The 21,363-nt window shown below is 45.2% G+C and overlaps 1 protein-coding gene across 6 annotated transcripts in view; it reads left to right on the top strand.

The window, feature by feature from the left end:
- Nucleotides 1-5,261, top strand: part of LOC144934547 (band 3 anion transport protein-like) — a 67,238-nt gene extending 61,977 nt beyond the window's left edge. For 4 of the 6 annotated variants that reach the window (XM_078860450.1, XM_078860449.1, XM_078860454.1 and 1 more), the window contains one exon: nt 814-5,260. In XM_078860450.1, coding sequence (XP_078716576.1) covers nt 814-894 — 81 coding nt within the window. In that variant the 3' untranslated portion in view covers nt 895-5,260. Of the gene's footprint in view, nt 1-813 lie in introns of all 6 variants that reach the window. The other 2 variants (XM_078860455.1, XM_078860453.1) reach the window with 1 other exon arrangement.
- The last annotated feature ends 16,102 nt before the right edge of the window (nt 5,262-21,363 follow it).

Genomic DNA, 21,363 nt, shown 5'->3' on the forward strand with positions numbered 1-21,363 from the left:
AAAGTACTGAAGTCGGCCGTGCATCCCAAACAAGACGATGGTGACATAGTTTTGATGATCCGATGAGGCCGAGCAGAGTAAAGAATTCAGTTAAAATGTAACTTGCGCCATGCAAGAGATATGCGCTCATGATGCGTGCATGCATAGACAAAGTGCGATGCACACAAAAAGACAAACATCCCCTGTATAGCCTTAACAGCCTGATGGGGAGACCCAGGACCAGTTCAGACAATCTTAACTGGTGTTGGCTGTGAGCGGAATTCGACCTCGCATTGTTCGGTTAGTAGTGTAGCGCTCCAACCACCATGCTACCGCTGCCTGCAGTGCACACGTGGACACACGCTGATGTGAATGAGACGTGCATACAGGACCCTGCACAAAATAAATTGTGAATGCTTGGTGAGGATAAACTCACAAAATTAAGATGATTATTTAATGTCTTGTAAGTAATTTACAGCTCTTTGTCAATCCACTGCTGGATGAAGGCCTCCCCCACAGCAGCTCAAGTCATGGAAGGGGGGTGGTTATTTTACCATACTTCACCATTCTGGCGAGTGTGGGTTAGTTAATTGGGACCGATTTAGATTTAACTCCCCACTGATGAATTGAATGGAGGGCGGCGCCAGGCTTAATTGCGCAATACGGTAACCATGAGGTCACCACGGCTCTGGCGCACAGTACACGTTGCCACGTAAAGAGTTCAAATGGAGATGGGCTCACTGGCCGGTGCGTAAGCTCCTCTCCGTGACGTCCGTCCATGGTGTGCGGACAGGCGTAGTGGGTGATGCGTTTGTTGTTTTTGTTGGGGGGCAGCTGGACTCTGCCGACGCGGAGCCTCACGTGGACGAGGACGATTGGCAGGACGAGTACGCCGAGGTGCTCATGCCCGTGTGAGCAGCAGCAGCAGCAGCAGCGGCCGCCGCCACCGTCGCTTCCACCTCGACCGCTGCTGCCGCCGACTGCTCCACCCAACGCGACTGGACGAAAGCACGGGGGCTTCCTCACTGCCGTCTCTGGGACACCAGCAGAATCAGCTGCTCGTTCGGCTTTCCGAGTGTGGAGAGAAGACAGGGCGAGCTCCTCTTGAGGAGCACATGGACCAGAGAGGACGAGACGTGGAATGTTGCTGCTTGGGGGAGCGGACATAGAGAGCCGCTCTCGCCAGACCTATATATACACAAGTCTGTATCTCGCTTTAATGAAGAGCTTTAAAAGAAGAAAGGTTTCAAAAAATATATCAGGAGCCAATCATTTGGTGCGTTGGGCGCTGAGCTTGCACGCAGTTTCAAGTGCTGGGCGCGTTCAAGTGAGCGCGCGCCCATCGCCACAATGTGTGCACTCGGGCTCACGCGTTACTTTGTTGGTGCTCTTGACACTGCTGCTCGGCTTAATGCTCGCTTGTAGAATAGCAGTCGCGTGTCTCTTCAGAGACAAAGCTGTCATCGCAGGCATTTGCCCTCTGGTGGCGACCTTCGTTTGCCCGATGCTCTTAAGCTACATTTCAAAAAAACTTAACTGCGGTATTTGCACATTGCAGTTTCTTAAAACCAAAAAAAAAATCTAACCTCGACTATCATGTTTTGCCCTTTAAAAGAAAGTATGGCTTTTTAAGAAAAAGTTAAAACTATTTTATATCACTGGGGGAGTCAATCCCTGCTGTGGACCACGAACAGGGGCAGATTTGGGCCATTTCAGATTTGGAACATTTCGGTGCAAAGATCGCTGCGTGCGGCATGCGTGCATCCTGTGTGTGGCAAATGTGTGCAAGTGCACGCACGTTTTAAGTGGATAGGTGGTGGGGTAGGGCTCCGCTGTGCTTTGGGAAAGTGCTGTGTGAGCTGCCTTGGGTGAATGTGGACAGCTGTTACCGTCTAAGGGTGCTTGACGTGTTTGTGCCCGAGTATGTGTGCGTGCGTGTCGATATGATCTGCCTGCGTTGGTTAACTTTTTCGCGATACGTTTTTAATGAGGATGGCGGTAGAGAGATCCCCTTCCTGCGGAACCACGCGTCACAGGGTCAATTGGTACTCGGGAGCAAAGCATTCTGGCGCGACTTCGCACACTTTGCACTGTGCAGTCTTCGTGACAGACCACGGTTGTGTAGCGAGTGTTTGAGTGTGACCACGAAGTGGTTTGCGTGTAATAGGTGTACAAAATCGCGGTGTGCTCACTTTCGCAGCTCCATGTAAGATGGTGTCTTGTTCAACGTCGAACCGCTCGGCACTCTGGATCATCTCCGGCCGTGCCTCATCCGCCGATCCTCCGAGCGGCCGTAAAAATCGCACAACCGAGCGAGCAAAGCGAGCCGATTGGATGGTTGTTGCCGGCTTGGCAAGACTTGCTTTAAAAAATACACTTGGCCATTGTCCCAACCCCCCTTGACACCACCCCCATCCCCACCGTCAGCAATAGCCGATGGCTTTCTAGGATTTAGAAGTGGAGTGAGGAATCCCTTCTGTGCATGCGTGTAATATTCGAGGAATCTGGGTATGAGCGGCGCTACAGCTGTGTCTGCAACTCTCATTTCACACCCACCGTGCTGCTGCTGCTGCTCTCTGGCTATTTTTTTTAGGGGGGGGGGGGTCGTTGGTGCTGGGAAAAAAAAGTACTCTTATTTTGTTTATCCAAAAATATTATTGATGTCGGCAAACATTGGCAAAGCATTGCAGTACAATCATGTGTTTGGATGTTCGTAAGCTTCGTGATTTCTCAGAAGGAGGCCTGTTGATGTATGTGTATTATGCCCTGATGAGAATTTGACTTCAAAGCAAACATGTCTGTTTTTCGGGGTAAATTTTGTTTTCGATTGACACTGTAACCTAGAACTGAAAAGAAAACCTAGGGCCTGTTTTATATTATGCTGCTTTGTCAACTATTTTGTCACTGAGCTACCTTATTTCTTCTGTTTAGATTTTAAAATTTACGGTGACTGCTGCTTATAGCTTCAAAAAAGTCTAATGCAGGTTGCTTGTGACTTGGGACTTGACGGTGGGAATTTGCGTCTCGCGTAACGAGACTGTGCTGATATTTAAGTTGAGTTGAGCTTCATGGGGATGAGGCTCGCCAGCATTGTATGCACCTATGTTGAACTTCTTTCGCACCGTATGTAGCCAACCGTGCAAATTGGAGGTGCGGGGGAAGGACAAGAAAGCATTGTGGCTGCTGTAGGAAGGCTTGGACGATCGCTGTAATAAAATATCAGAGGCTGTAACAGGTGATCGTCTATTGACACATTAAGCGGGGTGCTCAAAGTATTCTATTTATTTTCACGTCCTATCAGTAGGTGCATTCCTTTTTTTGTAAAATAGGTTTTAAGTTAAACTATACCAGTGCCAACAAGATGTTTTTGTCAGTTAAACTGACTGCGTTCAGGGTTTAGATTGGATTGCGTGAATCCGCTGTCCTTTGTAAGCAAATGCGCGTTTAGCACGTGTAGTTGAAAGTTGTGGAAACATCGGTCGTCCAAGCCCGTGCCGTGCACCCGCGCAGTCGACAACTATGGATGGTGTTCCGTCTCCCATGTTGGACGAGAACAAAGGAGCACAACGGGTCCATTGCTGGCTGTGTCGGCCTGTGTCGGATCGCAATTGTTCCATGCAATCGTGTGAACCCATGGAGCCAAATCGGGGAGTGCCTGCTGGTACCACGACGGAATTATGGCAAGCACGTGCCTCAGTAGGCGTTGCAAATTAGAATCGGTGTCGGAGTGCGGACCGCGTGGACGAGGTCCCTCTTAAGACGGGGGTGGGGAACCTTTTCCTTGCCGAGGGAGGGCCGAATTTGACTTTGAAAACAACTTTGGCCGGCAACTACACATTAACACGCACTTAAGAGCTATCCAAAAATAACATGTAAAATAAATGCGCGTGTCTACCGAGTAGAAAAAGGGTCCGTTGCAGTGACAGACATGACTCGGCATTCTAAAATTAGAAACGAAGTGTTGCCAGCTCCAATATTTCCCTCTGGCACTTGATTAGTGCAGCTAAGGTGCTTGTGGCGCCTGATATATCTCTCATTTGCAGGCAATTCCGTGTAGCTGCAGACCGTATGCAATACACGTGGGCGGTATCTTTCCCGCGGGCTGTCGGTTCCTCACCCCGCTCTCAGTCAAAGACTGGCTTGTGACGTATAAACTTTGAAAACCACTTTGTTGAAATGGCAGCGTTAACCATTAGCTTGTTTTGTCCAATAGGTGTTGATTATTTGAATGCTGGTTTTAAGGAAACAAATTATGTTTTTGAATATTGATAGGAGAGGTGTAAACAAAACAGTGTACCTCTAAAAAAATCTATACCACTTAAGACCAAGGCAGTTACACTTAAAATTAAGAAATGATATTCAAGATGCACTAAATGAGGGTAAGATGAAAATGTATATATTTTTTGTAACCAAACATGGCAATTATGTTTGGATTGTAGGGGAGTAACGATTCGTCATCGCCACCTCCAATTCCCCGTAGATTCTATGAATTGCCGCGATTTGGAATCGTGAATGTGTTCCACAATCCTCTCTTTCACTTTGCGGTGTATGCCGTGGCCTCTAATGGATGCAGGGATCAAGTGGAACTGCAGTACGTAAGAATATAATAAAGCAGAGATTATCACACACACGACTCGGCGCATGTATTGTAAGCGTACATAATGATCTTAGCCAATCAATCGGTGCATCGTTACACCTCTAGTTAATATTAGCAGTGGCTGTGATTTTGGGTGCGTAATGAACGGGTTAGAGCGAAGCCTGGTGACAGGTCTTATTCTCGTGTTGATGTTCTGGTGTTTCAAGAGTCCCTGTACGCTGTGCTGTAATTCACCGGGCTCAACATTGCGTTGTCATGTCAAGTATGAATGCACATGTTAGCGCTGTTAAATTGTATATTCTTATACTGGTATGACCAAATAGGAAGAAAAAAAATGCACCCATTGCAATTCCGGTACGGCTGCTGCTGTGTCAATGCGCGTGGGGCCAATTGTGCAGTTGTGATACCAGCTCAAGTTCACGGATGGTGCTGGGTGTTCGGCCGCATCGTTTTCAGTGTACATTGATGAGCTCTACACTGGCACGAGCTCAACATCACGAGGCTCTCAAATAGAGTGGATTAATCCCGCCCAACTGTGGCGATTCAATGCATTGCCACGATTAAGTGGTGCAGTACGATTCAAGAATGTATTCCATTTTAACATTACGGTGAATGGTTAACACCTCCAGTGGCTGACCTCAGGGGTGACTTGACCCCTTTACACACGACATTGTAGGAATAAAAAAAACCCATCGATTTCTTACACACCCGATTTCGATGTACACATCGCGAGCCCCAAGAGTCGATAAAGATCGGTGAATCGCTGCATCAATCCACCCCTGCTCTGAAGTGGTTCAAATCATCTTGGCTTGCATGCACAGCGTGGGACCAGTGGTCACAGTACAAAGCTGTGTGGTGTGCACTAACTACAACTCATGGATGTACGTGACACACGTGGACTCGCGTCTTTCATAAGTTATTAATCAAAGATTGCTGGCTTCTCTGCAGTAATAATGCTCCGGATAAAAAAAAAGACCCATACAATTGATGAGGCGTTTGGACAATGTTTCTGGGATTTTAATTAGCCAGGCGTGCTGGTGTGTACACCTGTGATACAGCGCTTTGGAGTTGGTGGCCAAGATCCGACAGTAACACATTCCTGTGGAGGAAGCTGGTAGGAACGTTGGGTTCGGTCAATGGCCAGGGTCAACGGCGGCGTGGTGTATTCCGAAAATATGCCCGACTGGGAGGGCGGGCACAAGCCGGCGTGAGTAGGTTAAACTTTGAGTTTTATAAGGGCACCACGGGGTGACCAGCCCCTCCCCACCCCACCCGGCCCCACCCTCCCCACCCAGCCCCTCCCCACCCTGCCCCTCCCCACCCAGCCCCTCCCTCCCCACCCAGCCCCTCCCTGCACGACGGACACAATAATCCCATGTGGGCTGGTGTAACCAGGAGGTTCCTACCAGTAAAAACGATTCAATGACTCCATCTGTGCAGACGTTTGAGTATGAGTCCCTCGCATTTCACGGGTTTCTCTGGGTACTGCAGATTCCATTCCACATGCAAAACACTCGGTAATGGAATCGGCAAGGCTTGCCAATGCAGGAACCCTCCACAAAAAAGCATTGCGATTTGGGTGCTATTTCCCTGTATACATTACTTAGTATTCGTGTGCGCGTTTTCTTGGATAAGTGCTCAATTCGATTGAAGAAAATTTTGGAAATTCTGTATGGAATGAAAACGATACCTCCTTTCAAGATTGTACACCACTTGAGACCTGGAAAAATATTTGTAAGCGTCACATATTAAAATGTATTTAAGTAGTGAGGACATTTCTAAGTCTCTGTAAGTAATGTCTCCTAATACTCATTGAAATCCGATACAATGTTCGGTTGCTGATTTTAAACGCCCTAACTCGTAACAATTGTGGTCAGTAGGACTGGAATTGCGTTAAGTTTGGTTCGTTGGAAGTGTTTCAACACCGGAATGTGCTGCTGCAGTTGAACACAAGGTGGCGATATCGGTGCAAGTTACCAGGGTGGCGCGCTGAAATATTCTCGAATCGACACGTTAAAACAATAATAATGCAGTGCAGATCTTTGTCAGTCCAGTGCAGCGTGAAGACCTCTTCACGCCATATTGTCACGAGGGTTGGTTTAGCCACAAATCATCACGATGGTCAACGCGGGTCGGTAAAGATGGGACCCAGGAGCGGTTCAGATGTTAGCCGTGGCCTGGAATGGAACTCGGGAAGCAGATGTTCATGGCCACCCGTTTTCTCTTCACGCAAAGTCACCATCAGCCATAATCCACTGCTGGATGAAGGCCTCTCCATGCTGCTGCGATCTCGCGAACCTATAGTGTAATCATACACCTAGCAGCTGCCCGTGAGCTGATGATAATCGCTCCATCTCCTCTGTTGACGAATTCACGATCACGTTCCATTCCGTGGCTGTCACGAACACAGTTTAAAAACAAACGTAGGCTGTCTCCCTGAAAACAAAAAAAAACTAATCATTGAAATTATTTATGTAAGACGTAGTTACGTGCAGAATGAAATCTACAACATTTGCTTCCAGACTGGTCATGCCGCCTTTAACTTGCAAAAAAACACAACGGACGCCGGTTTGGCAACCTCGCTTTTCGAGCCAGAGGTCTGGCAGAGGCACTTCTCGTCCCATGATCTCATCATGAGGCCATGTGGACAAACCGTAGAAGAATAGAACGAACTATTGGCCGGTGAAAGTGGATGGCGGGGGCTGGGTGTGAGAACGGGAGACGCTCTTCACAAAGAGTTGTAGATTATTGTAATGGCCTGTCCACAAGTAACTGCACACGCAAGATTCCATCTTAGGAAATTGCTTGGATAGGTTCTTATAGCAACGGGCCCTGGGTACACAGTCTGCAGTGGGGGTGCCGGCTGGCTGCATTATACGGTGTGTACCTTTAGGGGCCACGGCGGTGAACGTTTAAAAAATGTTTTTTTTGGCGCTGTGTCCGTGCTTGGGCTTGCAAGGACAAACCTCTACACAGTTCCGTGCCTCTTACGTATATAAGCGTGCACTATAATCTACACTATGTAAAGTATTTGAACATTTTGCGTCGAAAGCTGAGTGCCCCCAACTCCCCACTGAAAAATAAACTGCCACTGGTGTTCAGCAGGGTCCAAAGCAAGAATTCGCCGATAAGCAAATCACCCCGGAATGCGCCCGATGCTCATAACATCTCGGAAGCGAAGCGGATTTCGGCCTGGATAGTGCTTCAATGGGTAACCACCGTGCAATGAATATGTTGTTAGAGGCTCTGGGACTCCGTGGTGGGCAGCAGAGGACACTGCCGAAAAATACATTCTACAGGGTGGTGCAGATGTCTTGTGACCCCCCCCCACCCCCCCCCCCCCCCAATTTAATTCGCTCAAACTTAATATTTTTGTATACCGATGGGTGTGAAAACAGAAGTGAATAAGCAAAGGAAAATAATGTTAGGAGTCGATTAATTGGGGGGTCACAAGACATCAGGAGCACCTTGTACAGTGATTATTATACTCCGATGTCTCTGTTCCCCGCCTTCACTCACCCGCAGTGACTCGGCGGGACTGTGGTAACGTAAAACTCACCCATAATGCAGTTTTTTGGGGTTAGATAGCCTAATTATAAATGTGTCGTTAAATCCGCCATCACCCGACGCAGCCAATTGGTAAGGGTTGTCACGTAAACAGAACATGACAATTCGTCGCTAGTACAACAACACCGGTTGTGTGTTGGAGAGCAAATCCACAACATGTTTCAATCCGAGTACGACGTTTCGCCAGTAATTACAACCGGAATCATCAGGCGGCAGCCGGATTTGACATTACTAATTGGCTGTGTCGGGTGGTGGCGAGTTTAATGACATATATCTACGCAATCTAACCCAACAAAAAAACTGTCGAAAGCCTACGTGTTGAACTAAACTAAGTAAAACTCACATTTTTTTGCGCCATTCACACAACGCCTTGCAGTAACCCCCACGAGCCGCGTTGCCGTGGGGTGCAAAGGCCCCTCATTTAAGCAGCCGATCTACACATAACAGAGACGTACACGCACAATACATCCCACGGCGTTGTGCCTGCTTGTGTAGGAATACAAATGGGCATGCTCCCCTTCCCGTGCATCCGTCATAGAACAGTCCAGGCTTATCTTTGGCTCGGCCGGCTTGTCTGGACAGCAGCAACTACAACAACAGCTACAACAAGAAGACGGAAGCTTGTGTTGCCTCCGAAACGTCGTGATTTTTATTTTACTTTTATTAATTTTAATTTCATTTTTTACCTACGTGACTTTACCGAAAAAACCTAAGAGTATGAATCCTTGCAGTCACGAAAGCTTCAAATCTAAAACTACAACAAGAGTTCGTCTCCACGACTAACAATCCCAGCCTCGTGACTTTACAGCCAATTCTGGCTTGGCATCCCCCCCTCGCCGCCGCCTTCCCTTCAATCATTCCTCGCCTTGCTACAAGCTCCGTGTACCAAGGCATTTTCCCTCTTGGTTTCACACGCGTGTGCAGTTTAGCACGTGAAAAACAACAAATTGTGGTTGCTTTGTGTGAGCCCCCCCCACCCTCCATTTTTTTTGCAAGGGTCATTGTAAAACGCTTTGTAAACACTTAATATGAATGGTCCCAAACCACAATAAACAAGTGGATATGCAGCCTATATTTTGTCACGCTCGTGATGGGTTTCCTGCCTTTGCGAAAATGCCGAGTGGCATTTTCAAAGGCTGTGCTAAAGTCATCATTATGAGCCATGGTCAATCCACTGCTGCATTATAAAGTCATCTCCCTGTGATTTAGTAATCCACCCAGAGCCTTCACACACAGCAGCATTCATAGCTCCGCGGTGTTTCCACGCCTCCTCAATGCGTACTGCTCTATAGATGCCACCACCTAGGCAATCTTTCTTAGCCTTTACAACCATCGATTATAGAAACGTGCCCTGATATTCTCTCATCCAGGTGTTCCTCATACGAAACTAGCCAGAGTAATGAAACACGACCTGTGTTTTGGAGTGTTTCAACGGAGAATTACTACGTGAATTACATTTGTCCACTGGAATGAATCGTTTTTTCTGCACTATAAGCTGGGTGATCTTTTCCCCAAACTATATTGTTTATCTTTATCTTATATTGTTTATTTTTAACAGGCACTTACGTCGTGTGCTGTGATTTACGTGCCTTAATCCCCCCCCCCCCCGATATGCTCCCGAACATAACTCTGGATTTGGATGGAATCTGTGTCGCGTGTAGCTTATTTCAACTTAAAACTCGTTCACCTTGTCCTAAATTAATGTAACGACGTAAAAGTAGGTACATCTTTAGCCCGTTCGAGAGCAGTCTGCGTTCTTTTGGAGGGACGTCCACATTTACCCTGTCCTTTCGATTTCCCAAGCAATGTTTTTTTTTGCGTGTGAATTAAACAACAACTCTTCCGATGAAGAATGTGAATTGTAAATCCCAGTGTTCAATGTCTGAGAGATACTGCAACTGTAACGCCTCTGTTGTGACAGCTCGTATCTTCGTTTTCAGATAGTGAGGTCACCACTTTCTTTACACAAATGAGGTCATGCTTGTTATTGTTGTTGTTCTAAGTGTGCTGGCGTTGTGACGGGCACATTTTGAGTAGCACAGCGGACACTGAAACCCACAGTGTTGTCCGATGTTCAGTGCGGCCATTGAACGAACCAGAGCGGTTTCTCTCAAGTTGAAATTCAATCCTCGCATCACAATTCCATTGCGCTGCCGTCAACTAAACCTGTACATTTACTGCATATGCCCACATTGATGAATGCAAAATATTATAATTACCGGCGTAGCAGATTCCCGTAACCACCACCACAGTGACCCTTGGGATTTCAAAAAATTGCAGCGATTCGAGATCGTGACTTGATTTGCGAATCAATGATTGTATATATGGTCGATGTAGCGTCCTCTAGTGGCTGGATGAAGCTGACGGGAGTGGAAAAAAAACATTGATTCTTATGCGCGAGATGCGATGCTTATACCGTATTGTGACTGCAGGAATTATTCTTTGGTTCTTTCGGTTAAGTCACGTCTAAAGATAAAATAATAGCATATTATTTAATTTATTATTTTATCTTTAGACGTGACTTAACCGAAACAACCAACGAATAATATTTGCATAGTTTGGTCCTTTATATATCGAACGTGATCGGAAAGCACAAAAAGTAAAACACAGCAAGACCCCACTGAAGTCAATAGTTTCGCAATGTCAAGTCGAAATTAACAACCCTTGATTTATAAAAACGTTGTTGTGTATTCAGGATGGCCACACCGCTGCTTTTGCATTGTGGTAAGCAGAAGAAGAAAACAACCCCATTCACCCTCTTGATTAATTTTGTTTTTAAGTAGAAGCACGGCTCTCTCCTCCTCCCCACATGGAGTGGCTGGCGTGCCTTTTCAAAACGTTACGATGGCTGCAGATTTATTGCGTGTGACGCCTCGCAGCTTTTATTTCCAGTTCAAGAGTTGTACTTGTCATGTTGAACTGCCTCCAAGCCAAACAAGCACCGGCCACAGGATCTGAGAACGGCAGCAGCTATAGGTCTGAAAAGGCTTCCAGACCGGCCTGTTTACTTAGCTCATATTAAGCACTTTGGGTTATTTGAAGAACGTGACCGTTTTAGCGAAACGCTTTTCCGCTGCGGCGCGCACTGTTTTGACACAAATGGACCACGTTTTTGAAAATAGTTTCACGAATACTGCTTGCCCACGTCTGTCGAGCATGCAGCCAAGATAATAGACACTTGCAGGGCTGGATTTGGCGATGATAAATGGGACATTTAATCAAGACCCATAACTCCAAAGGAGCTCATGATTTTTTTTTATATGTATACAAAATATGTTTTGACTTAAAGCTTTCGTGACTGCAGGAATTCATATTCTTTGAGTCTTTCGGTAAAGTCATGTAGATAGGTTCAAAGAAAATAACAAAAAACTATGACGTTTCGATCGCAACACAAGCAGTCGTCTTCAGGAAAATGGGGCTTATCTTCCCAAGGCAAACTGTTTATAAGGGTATGAGATGGGCGTATCCCAAATGTCAGCAGCTAATGTTGAGTTTTCACCAAAGGGCTGCCAGGTGAAAATGAGCATGTTAATGAGAGATTATCATGTTAATGGCAAATCGTAAAGCACGCAAACCGAGGGGTCGGCTCGTAAAGTGTCTGTTAGTGTGAATCCTGTGAACGCACAAGTTTAAAATGGGCGTAAAGCACAACTAACTTCGGAAGGTGGTAGGATGGGAACATCAAAACCAGTTATGACTCAAACTGGTTGATAACGTTCTTCAAATGATTGCTCAGTTTGTACCCATCTTCTCGGTTGAAATTGTGTCTGTGTCTATATATCTGGATGGCTTCATGAACGAATCTTTGTTGGTAGCCAGTGGGCTTGCAAAGTACCTTCGTCTTAGAGAAATCAATTTCGTGTGAGCCAACCGCATTACAACAATGATCAGGCACGGCCGAGGTATTGGTCCTACCATATTTCAGATCTGCCTTATGTTCATGAACACGGTCCGAGACATGTCGCTTAGTTTCCCCGATGTAACTACTGCCGCAGACACAACTTAGTTTGTAGACGCCGGGGTATTGCATGTCTGGGATCACATCCTTCACAGATGGGATCAGATCACGAATTTTATGTACTGTGTTTAACCGAACCTGGATGTTGTATTTGCTCATGATTTTGGAAATATTTTTAGTGACCCTTGCTATGTATGACAAGGTGATGGTTTTTATTGGGTCCTCAGATGGTTCTTTCCCAACGGTTGGGGTGATAGCTTTACGGATTGTGTAGTCTGAATATTCATTAATCTTGAGAGCTTGGTGTACGTGTTCCAGTTCACTGGCTAGGTGGTGATGGTCGGCAATACAGCGAGCTCTATGGTGTAGAGTTTTGATGAGGGAATTCTTTTGGGATGGATGGTGGTGGGAGTCAGGTTTTAGATATGCATCCATATGGGTGGCTTTCCTGTTGAGCCATCTGGTTTCTTTTTGATTAGAACATCCAAGAATGCTAGCTTGCTGTCCTTTTCCACCTCCATGGTGAATTTGATGGCTGGGTGTATGGAATTGATGTGGTTGAGGAATTGGTTCAGAGCTGGTCGGCCATGTGGCCAGATGACGAACGTGTCATCTATGTACCCCTTCCACAAGGACGGACGTAGAGTGGATGCCTGCATGGCATCTGTCTCAAAATTTTCCATTAAAATATTAGCTACAATTGGGGTACCTTCAACTTGTTTGTAGAAAGTTCCATTCCAGGTGAAGTAAGTGTTGGTGAGACAGTGTCTCACCAGGGTTGGTACATCAGCATTCAGTCCCTTGTTGGATCAAAGGGACTACATCGAAACTAACGAGCAAATCACATAGAGATAATGAGATGTCCTTAATTAACGATACCAAGTGAGCTGAGATAAGTACAGCTGAGGTGGTCTTACCAGTGCATGGTTGTAAGGTCTCAGACATAAATCTGGCCAGTTTGTAGGTGGGTGAGTCAATGGTGGTGACGATAGGACGAAGGGGTGTCCCTTCTTTATGGATCTTTGGTAAGCCATACAATCTGGGTGGTCTAGCAGCAGAGGGTTTTAAGGAAAACCGCTTGGTTGGTTCGATTAAAGATGTCGAATCGGTGATGATGTTGCTTATTGTTGGTTATATCTATTTAGTCATGTGATTAATATTGTCGGTTTAAGTTTAATTTGATATAAGCAATACTACTCATCGTAATTGCTGTTATATTGTATGGGTGTCTGTAGGTCGACTTAGCCTTAAAACGTACTTGGGAAGACAATGGTGGGCTGGCGCAGCACGGGCCACACCACACCCAGAGTGCACCGTTGTGGCCTTCATAGGTGCTGTTTACCAGCACTTACCCCAACAACCTGTGTCGGCTACATGGGGGACTTTTATATTTGTATGCGGGCAAGGGGAGCTGGGGCGGAGAGGTGGGAGGGTTGTCTTCTCTGCTCTGGTGGAAAAAGACACCTAAATCTTCCCCTTGGATACGTGTTGGGTTTTCTTGTCGGTGTGGAATGTTACTTTTCACCAAATGCGAAGCTCGCTATAACTGTGCCCCCAGCACCTTTTGCACACGAAGGTGTTAAGAGGACTTCACTCCCGTAGACTCAGTCACCAAAGTCCCCCGAGAGCGTTGAGTTTATACGCACTCGCGTCTTGCGTTGCACACGCGTGCGTACACCCGGGTTTTTGCTGTAACTTCGCCGTTACGGCATGTACATGTGTGCTAATTAACAAGGGAGTGATCTCGATTTGTGTTTTTTCTTCCTTCTTCAAGGATCACTAAGAGCTGGAAACCCCCATGTTCCCCAATAGATTCGCCACTGTGTGTGGTATGTGTACGCAATGGCACAGTGGCGGCAGGCTCCTAATGCACATTAGCCTTTCAGAGGTCACCCGAGATTCCTTTAGAAAAAAAATGGGAAGTCAAAATTGTAACAAAAATACTGCAGGAATTTAACCAAACAAAAAAAACACACCGAGGCATTTTTTCATCATCATTAGCCAGGATCTATCCACTGATGTGTGATTTTCTCAAACGTCGTTGCCGTCACTCAGGTCTCGCGATTCTACGACACATTATGCTTCCGAACTGCTGTCATTTGGGCGTGTTGGTCGTCTTCTCAAGCGTGTGTTTTTCCTCCTTCGCCTGCCCCTCTGTCATCAAGTCTCGACGACCGGCCGTCACACCTTGCTACCCGCTGGGCACTTATCGGGCATGGATTGCAAATATGGCCACTGTCCAAAAAAATGGGAACACAAGGTGAAGGGTATGCAAAGAAGCGCGCATGCAGAGATGCATGTCGGGAATCACACTGAAATAAAGAACGCATGGATCAGAGTACAAATACAAATGACAAACATGTTGCCTGTTGAGAAAGGATTCTTGAGCTACTCAAATTGCCATCGCAGCAGTTGATAAGATTTCTGCAGGGTCGCTTTTAGACGTGTCGTTGCATTTTTTATGAGATTGTGCGGGAGCGAAACAAATATATAGTGTGAGTTGTTTATGTGCGTTTATACTGCAGACAATTGTAAATGCTAGGATCAGTGTCTAGACGCTAAGTGTAATGAACCAATACCAGTGACACAACATTAATTTCTTTAGCATGCACAACAACGACACCAAATCTGAACATTGTAGCTGCAGCATCTTGTAGGTCGACTACCAATAAAGAAATGGAGTCGGCCCAACAGCCCAATTTCTGATTGTTACGTAGGTGCTGATTGAAAGAGCTGAGATGAAACTCTCCAAAAGGTTTTTTTTCCCCCCACAACAAAATTCGATACACATTTGCGTTATATATACTCGCTCTAAATTGCATGCACATTAGGCAGTAAATTAAAGCAAGTGGTTTGTGCTCTCATAAGTGGCATTCCAGCTGTATTTTATTGCAAGTGCGCCTGTTTATCATATTACGCTTCGGCAGTGGCAGGGTATGCAGTGGGTTGGGAGGCGAGGGGGAGTGCCGAATGTGCGTGGAGGGGGGGGTGGATTGAGCAACAGTTGAGCAGTTGAGAGGAAGTATGGAAACAGCCGAGGAATGAGCAAATTTCCCTCCCTCCTTCTTTCCCTCTCTTCCCATCAACAGAATCCCCCCCCCACACCACCCCTCCTTCCTGGAATCTCAGGTCTTGACGCAGGCCCTCTAAGAGAAACACCAGATGTTTGAGCTCGCTCCTACCGAAATAAGCCTTCGCCGCCTGCACTCGCTCATTGAGCCCAAGATAAATGTCACCTCCACCGTGCATCAGCAGGGCGAGCCACCGTGCGTTGACAAGTCTGACTTCTTTATAGTGCGAGCGCGCTTCCCTTCTTTTTAGGGATTTTTTTGTATTGTACGTAAAAGGGGGAAAAACCCCCTAGGAGCAACAGTCGGTAGCTGCGACATGCCCCAAAAACGCAGCACGGAGCTCGCTAGCTGATCAGTGGCCAGTGGTGAACTTTGGCACCTTTTGGTACGTCTTTCCGCGTGGGTGTAAAGCGGGGGCCCATGCGATCCTGACTTTAATCAGTCTCCCATATGCTTAATTGGCTGCGAGGGCAAATCTTCCGAAGCTCCAAGCGTCTTGCAGCTGCTGCTATTTCTGGTGCCAATAAAAGCCCTCATCCTCCGTCCGAACGTCTCGCTACTTTAGCGGGTGAAAACAAGAAACCTTTATTTACGAGTCACGGTTCGCTCTCCGTCTCTGTCGTTTCACGCTTATGTTTTTTTTTACACAAAAGCGCAAGTGGGAGAAAGTAAACCGTTAGATCACAACGAGGCGTTTTAATAATCTACTTCAACTTGTCACGACGCAATTTAGCATAGTTTGGTTTCAGTGGCGGCCTGGCTCCCCGAAGCTGTTACCGCCACCGTCGTATTGTTGTTACCCATGTGCTGTTGCAGCCTATTAGGCTGAGTTGTTAGCCCGTAGTGTTGTTATTTACTAACGAGATTTTATGGATGTTTTTGGCAACTAATCAATACGGCAAACGCATCGGTGGGCTGCTAAAACGACGCTGGCTTATATATACGCAGGGCTTAATTTCAGCCGAGTTAGGGTTGGCTACGCGAAAAATATCTTCATACAAGGGACACCACGTCCAGTATACTGTATATATCGCTACAGCTGCGGCTACCAGTCTGCCAGCAACCGAGAAGACATAGAAAACGAAGCCCCTGTACATACATGTCACGAACGTGAACAGATGTACCCAAATTTCCCTTTGTTCCAGTCTCACAGGTAGTCTACGTTACGTATTATTATTGTCTCTGGCTCTGAATTGAAGCCACCTGCGAGTTGAGGCAGTCACGAGCAGGTGTGAACCAATCCAGATTCACCTCTTGGCAGCGATCAGTGGAAAGGAAATGACTACTGTGAGCTGTGTGGCAATGTACAGTAGTGCCTCTCCTGAATGCGGGTTTCAGAAACGAGACCGTCTGGCCGATCGCAATGGGAGGTGACGTGGCGTTCAGAGTTCACAGCTTTGCCAGGAAACAGAACCTCTCAATCGCAGTCTGCCTGCTGGGTTACACACAACACCCGATTCAAGTCCTACCAGGATGACATTAACTACACGACCAACACAATTAAGACCAAGTGCCTCTCCCAACTGAAATGGAATTTCTGAGAGTTTGGCTCCAAGGAAAAGTCAGTAATTCAGATTTGACGAATTGTTGCAATTCAGTTAATTCTTTTTTTTACAAAGTGGTGAATGTGGCGGCCTCTAGCGGCTACAGAGGTCACGTGAACCCATTAAATACAACGTATCGAAATTCAATTCTTACACATCAGATTCGATTAGTCTATCCTGAACTTACAAATCAATATTTATTGATGAATCGATGCATCGTTAACGCTCCTAGTTCTCAGTCAAATAATAATAATAATACCATATTGGCTGTGAGATATTCAGCTAATGGTTATTTAATCACCTCTGATGATGGAGTATCTTATGGGGTGTAAGGGATGATGGTATAAAAGCGTAATCTATGAATGACGTGTATTTGACTGAGAACTGGAGGGGTTGATGAAGGTGTGCAAATGAAGTCGAAACACATCTTGAGAATTAGACTGTGGTCAGTACCATTACTACCTAATCATGTTTCCCAACTTCAAAAGTTTTTATGCTGTCTATCAAGAAACGTAAAAATAAGTTAAATAAGTGATGGTTAAGTTGAAAATTCTATATTCCTATGCTGGGTGTTAATTTCTACAAAGTACAATCGATGAAAAACATACGTACATATGCAGGTCAATATCATATACAGTACTAGATTGTACATAGGTAATAAACCTATCATGCGACTCATATGACATGTAGACAGACAAGTCAACACTTTTTTTTAAAGTACAGGTGTCCCTCGATTTAGGAATGTACGGTTTTTAAAATTTTAGCGCTAACCCAATTGACAAATTATGGACACTTTTCAATTAACGAAGTTGAAATTCCACGGTAATGAAATTTCACAGGGCACGTGTCATGGGATCAAACAAGAATCACCCGATAGTGTCACTATTACTACCAGTGCAAGTCACACTTCAACGCCACCTTTACAGTCATTCCAACGTGCAGATCTTTTGACGATTTCCCGAAAAAGGTCAGTTCTCTTTGTTTTAAATGAATTATCATGTGGTCGTTTTAATATGTGTGTTCTTTATTATTGTTATAGTGTTGTATTGTGAAAAGTTATTTCGGTGTATATTTTCTAGGATAGGGGTAGAGTTGGAATGACTGTCCGAAACACATCGCAAATGTTTAGTTGTAAATTAATGGGAAAAGCCATTCCGTTTTACGAAATATCGTTTTATGCGTAAATCGAGGCATACCTGTACTCCAATGTACTAAAATTATTATCGAATTGAAATGTATGTCTGCATTAAAACACCGCAGTGTTATTAATCTAATAACATCGGACCCCTCTCCATATTTTTTTTTTACCATTTCACATGAACAGGGGTGGAGTGGTGGTGCATTGGTGAGCCCATTGTGCTTTGAATCCGGTATCCTGAGGTTCATTCCCAGCCATGGCTAACATCAGCGGCGAGTGATATCATAACCAATCCTGGACACCACCACTAACCCACACTGACCAGCGTCGTAATGTATGGTCAAAACAACACCGATGACTGAAAAAGCGTGAGGCCTTCATCCAGCAGTGAATTTATATAGGGCTGTAAATTATATTATTGTATAATTTTACATGAAGCTCTAACTGTATGCGTCTAAATGGTTTCATGTTTTCGTGAGATGATTTTTATTTTATTTACCAATGTGCCTCATGCTGTTCGCAAAACATTTTGACTGCCCTGCATTATTTACTCACGCACAATGGGACACAAATGCGTATCTATCCCATTTCATAAATCTTTGTATGGCTCATATCTGGCCGATGCTTGCCACATATATTTAAAAAAAACACACACTGATTGATGGTGAGATGTTATATTTAAAATCCTCGGCATCAATCATCGTCCCTTAACCATGGGAGTCAATAGCGCACCAGTTAGCGCAACTTCAGATAAGCAGGGGAAAGAAAACAAATGACCCAGAGCGAGCGACAAGCCGTTTGGAGAGCTCCCGCTCGCTGAGTCCTGTGTGCAATTCAGCGGTAATCGCCGCGCTTTGAGAAATGTCTTCTTAAAGCTTGAGGAATGTTGCCCCTCTCCGTTGGCGAACGGAAATACCTGGAGGAGGGGTAGAGAATGGTGAGAGCCAGGGAAAGCGCAGGAGTCTTTACTTGGCTGCCTTCGAAGACGATCTACAGATGAAACTTTTATAGTCGGAATAATACAAAAATATTTTGTCATTTATCCAGGAAACCTCAATGTGTTTAAATGTTTTTTTTTTCAGGAGGGTCCTGCATTAAGATGTTTGGGCAATTCCATTGATAAGTTTATGACATGTGAGAGGTAACTGGAGAGCCCAGAGAAAACCCACCCATATGAGAAGATAACACTACAATCTCCGCACAGATGCATTCAATCCATTGCTGTACTGCCACCTCCTGCCTACCGCACAGCTCAAGTTGACAACACACGTGTTCCCAGGCAGTCTGCTATCCAATAGCTACGCTTAACCCACCTAATCTCCTGAGAACAGACAGGAACTGGCACGTTCATTGTGATTTGGAGTGCCACGGTGCCGAGATGTTACCTACTTCGCCTGGTATACAGGAGGTTGTGGGTTCGATCCCGACCCTGACGACTGCGTATTTGCATGTTCTCTCCGTGGTTGCGTAGATTTTTCTCCAGGTTCTTCGGTTTTAACCTCTACGTTTAGAAATGTGCGTTTAGAGTACTTGCCTGATGTAAGTTTCCACATGATAAGCTACTTCGTTGAAGCTGTCATTTGTGGCCAGGTTGTTTCTGAAAAAGAGCGATGTAGCCCAGTGGGCCTTACCTGGCAACATAAAAAAAACCCTCAGCTTAGTGTTTTTAAGATTTGGTAATAAACCTCTGGCACCAGAAATCCCCGTAGTTTCTCTCTTCAGCAGGCAGCAGTTACATGCGATTGTCAGTGATAACACATGCAGTAATGGTGTAAAACTATAACTGTAATTAAATCAAGTAGGAGCAGCAGGCTCTTAATTACATTATATATTACTACACGTGAAGTACCTGTGTTGTTCAGGACCAGGTCAGAAAGAGGCCACAGCAGTTGCTCCCAAATAATTGATGAGATTCATTAACTCTCTTGTAGAATTGTAATTAGAAATATATATATACTTGACCTGAACAATTGTAATGATGTAGGCAGCTACGATGCACTTAATTGCATTTTATGCACGCACTTAATTATCATCATTATCGGCCGTGATCGATCTACTGCTGGATGAAGACCTCCCCACATCCATGGATGTCCTGCAAGAATAATAATTACATCTTAAATATAACCCACCCAAGCACCTGCACACAAGCTTATTTAATTGCTACGTCTCCGTGTCGGCTCATTCCCTTGATAAGTGCACCAAATACATTTTAAACCCACAAATATTATTTGCACATATCGAGCTCACCAAAGGGAGGTGTGTGCACTGCACGGTATATACACACACAACTGAATGAGTGTGAATATTTTGTGTTTAATTGGTGATTCATATTGTGCTGAAAGGAGAATTTATAATTTAAATGAACTTCTGAGCAACAGCCAGCGCTTTCAAGGATATTCCATTTGGACGTAGATTCTTCTAAACCTGAGATTGTGATTATCAATATTGTCTAAGTCAATCAATATTGTCAACACCGCATGCACAAGAATTCGGTCGAGACTTCATACCCGTTGAGTATCACAGGATAACCCCTAAGTCCAGTTTATCCAGTTAATTGCATAATTGATTATTTCCACATAGCTGACTTTAGACCACAAATCATTTTATTTTTACATTCTGGAATATTGACAACTAGCCAGCAACGTGTTTTGGAAAATGCACGCCGTTTTTTGCTGTTGCTATTTTTAAATTCATTTACTTAATTACTTTTGTAATTACTTTTTTTCACGCGGGTTAAAAAACATGAAAAGCATTGACATCAACACATCCATATCCTAGCGAGGGGAGGGGGGGAAAGTGGGTGAGTGAAAGTCATTCGTCTCGTGCCCCCCCCCACCGCATGCTGGGGAACGATCTAAGATTAACCCAACATAAAAAAAGTCGTGACACTCCGATGGCAGTGGTGCACAAGCATAAATAACAAAAAAAAATCGCAATTCCTATATCAAGAACCCTCACTACGCGCGATGGAATAGACCCAATTAAATATTATGTCCATTATACCCCCTATTAAGGCAGTGTTATTGACGAATGTGTTGAGTTCTGAAGAGAAGCACGAGATTTGCCATCTTCAACTGCACATGTTTTAATTGGGAGTAATCCACCTCGTGTAATAAGGGTCTTGATATACTTGCTGTTTATAAATATACATATAGAATAATGCAGTTTTTTTTGTTTACCCAAAAAAGTAGCAATGTAAAGCTAAAAGAAGTACGTAAAGTAAAGCCTTGACATACCATTAGGGCAAGTACAATACAATATAGTGCCGAAATGCGACCGCATCTGTGCAGAAGCAGAGCGCGTATTTACGTTGTAGACAGAAGTTCAGAGCCAAGCTCTATGAACAAGCACCCATACCGTGGCTGGCGAAGGGCTTGAACGGGTGATATGTGCAGCATCACGCCCGGCTTCCCTCGTCCACCCGTGGTGCTTTACGTTCATCAAAGAACACCGTGTGTAATCATTGTTACGTCTCGGTAAACCTAGTGGAGGCCCAGGCTAAAGGGGTA

This window comes from Lampetra fluviatilis, chromosome 10 (genome assembly GCF_964198595.1).
Source record: "Lampetra fluviatilis chromosome 10, kcLamFluv1.1, whole genome shotgun sequence".
NCBI lineage: Eukaryota > Metazoa > Chordata > Hyperoartia > Petromyzontiformes > Petromyzontidae > Lampetra > Lampetra fluviatilis.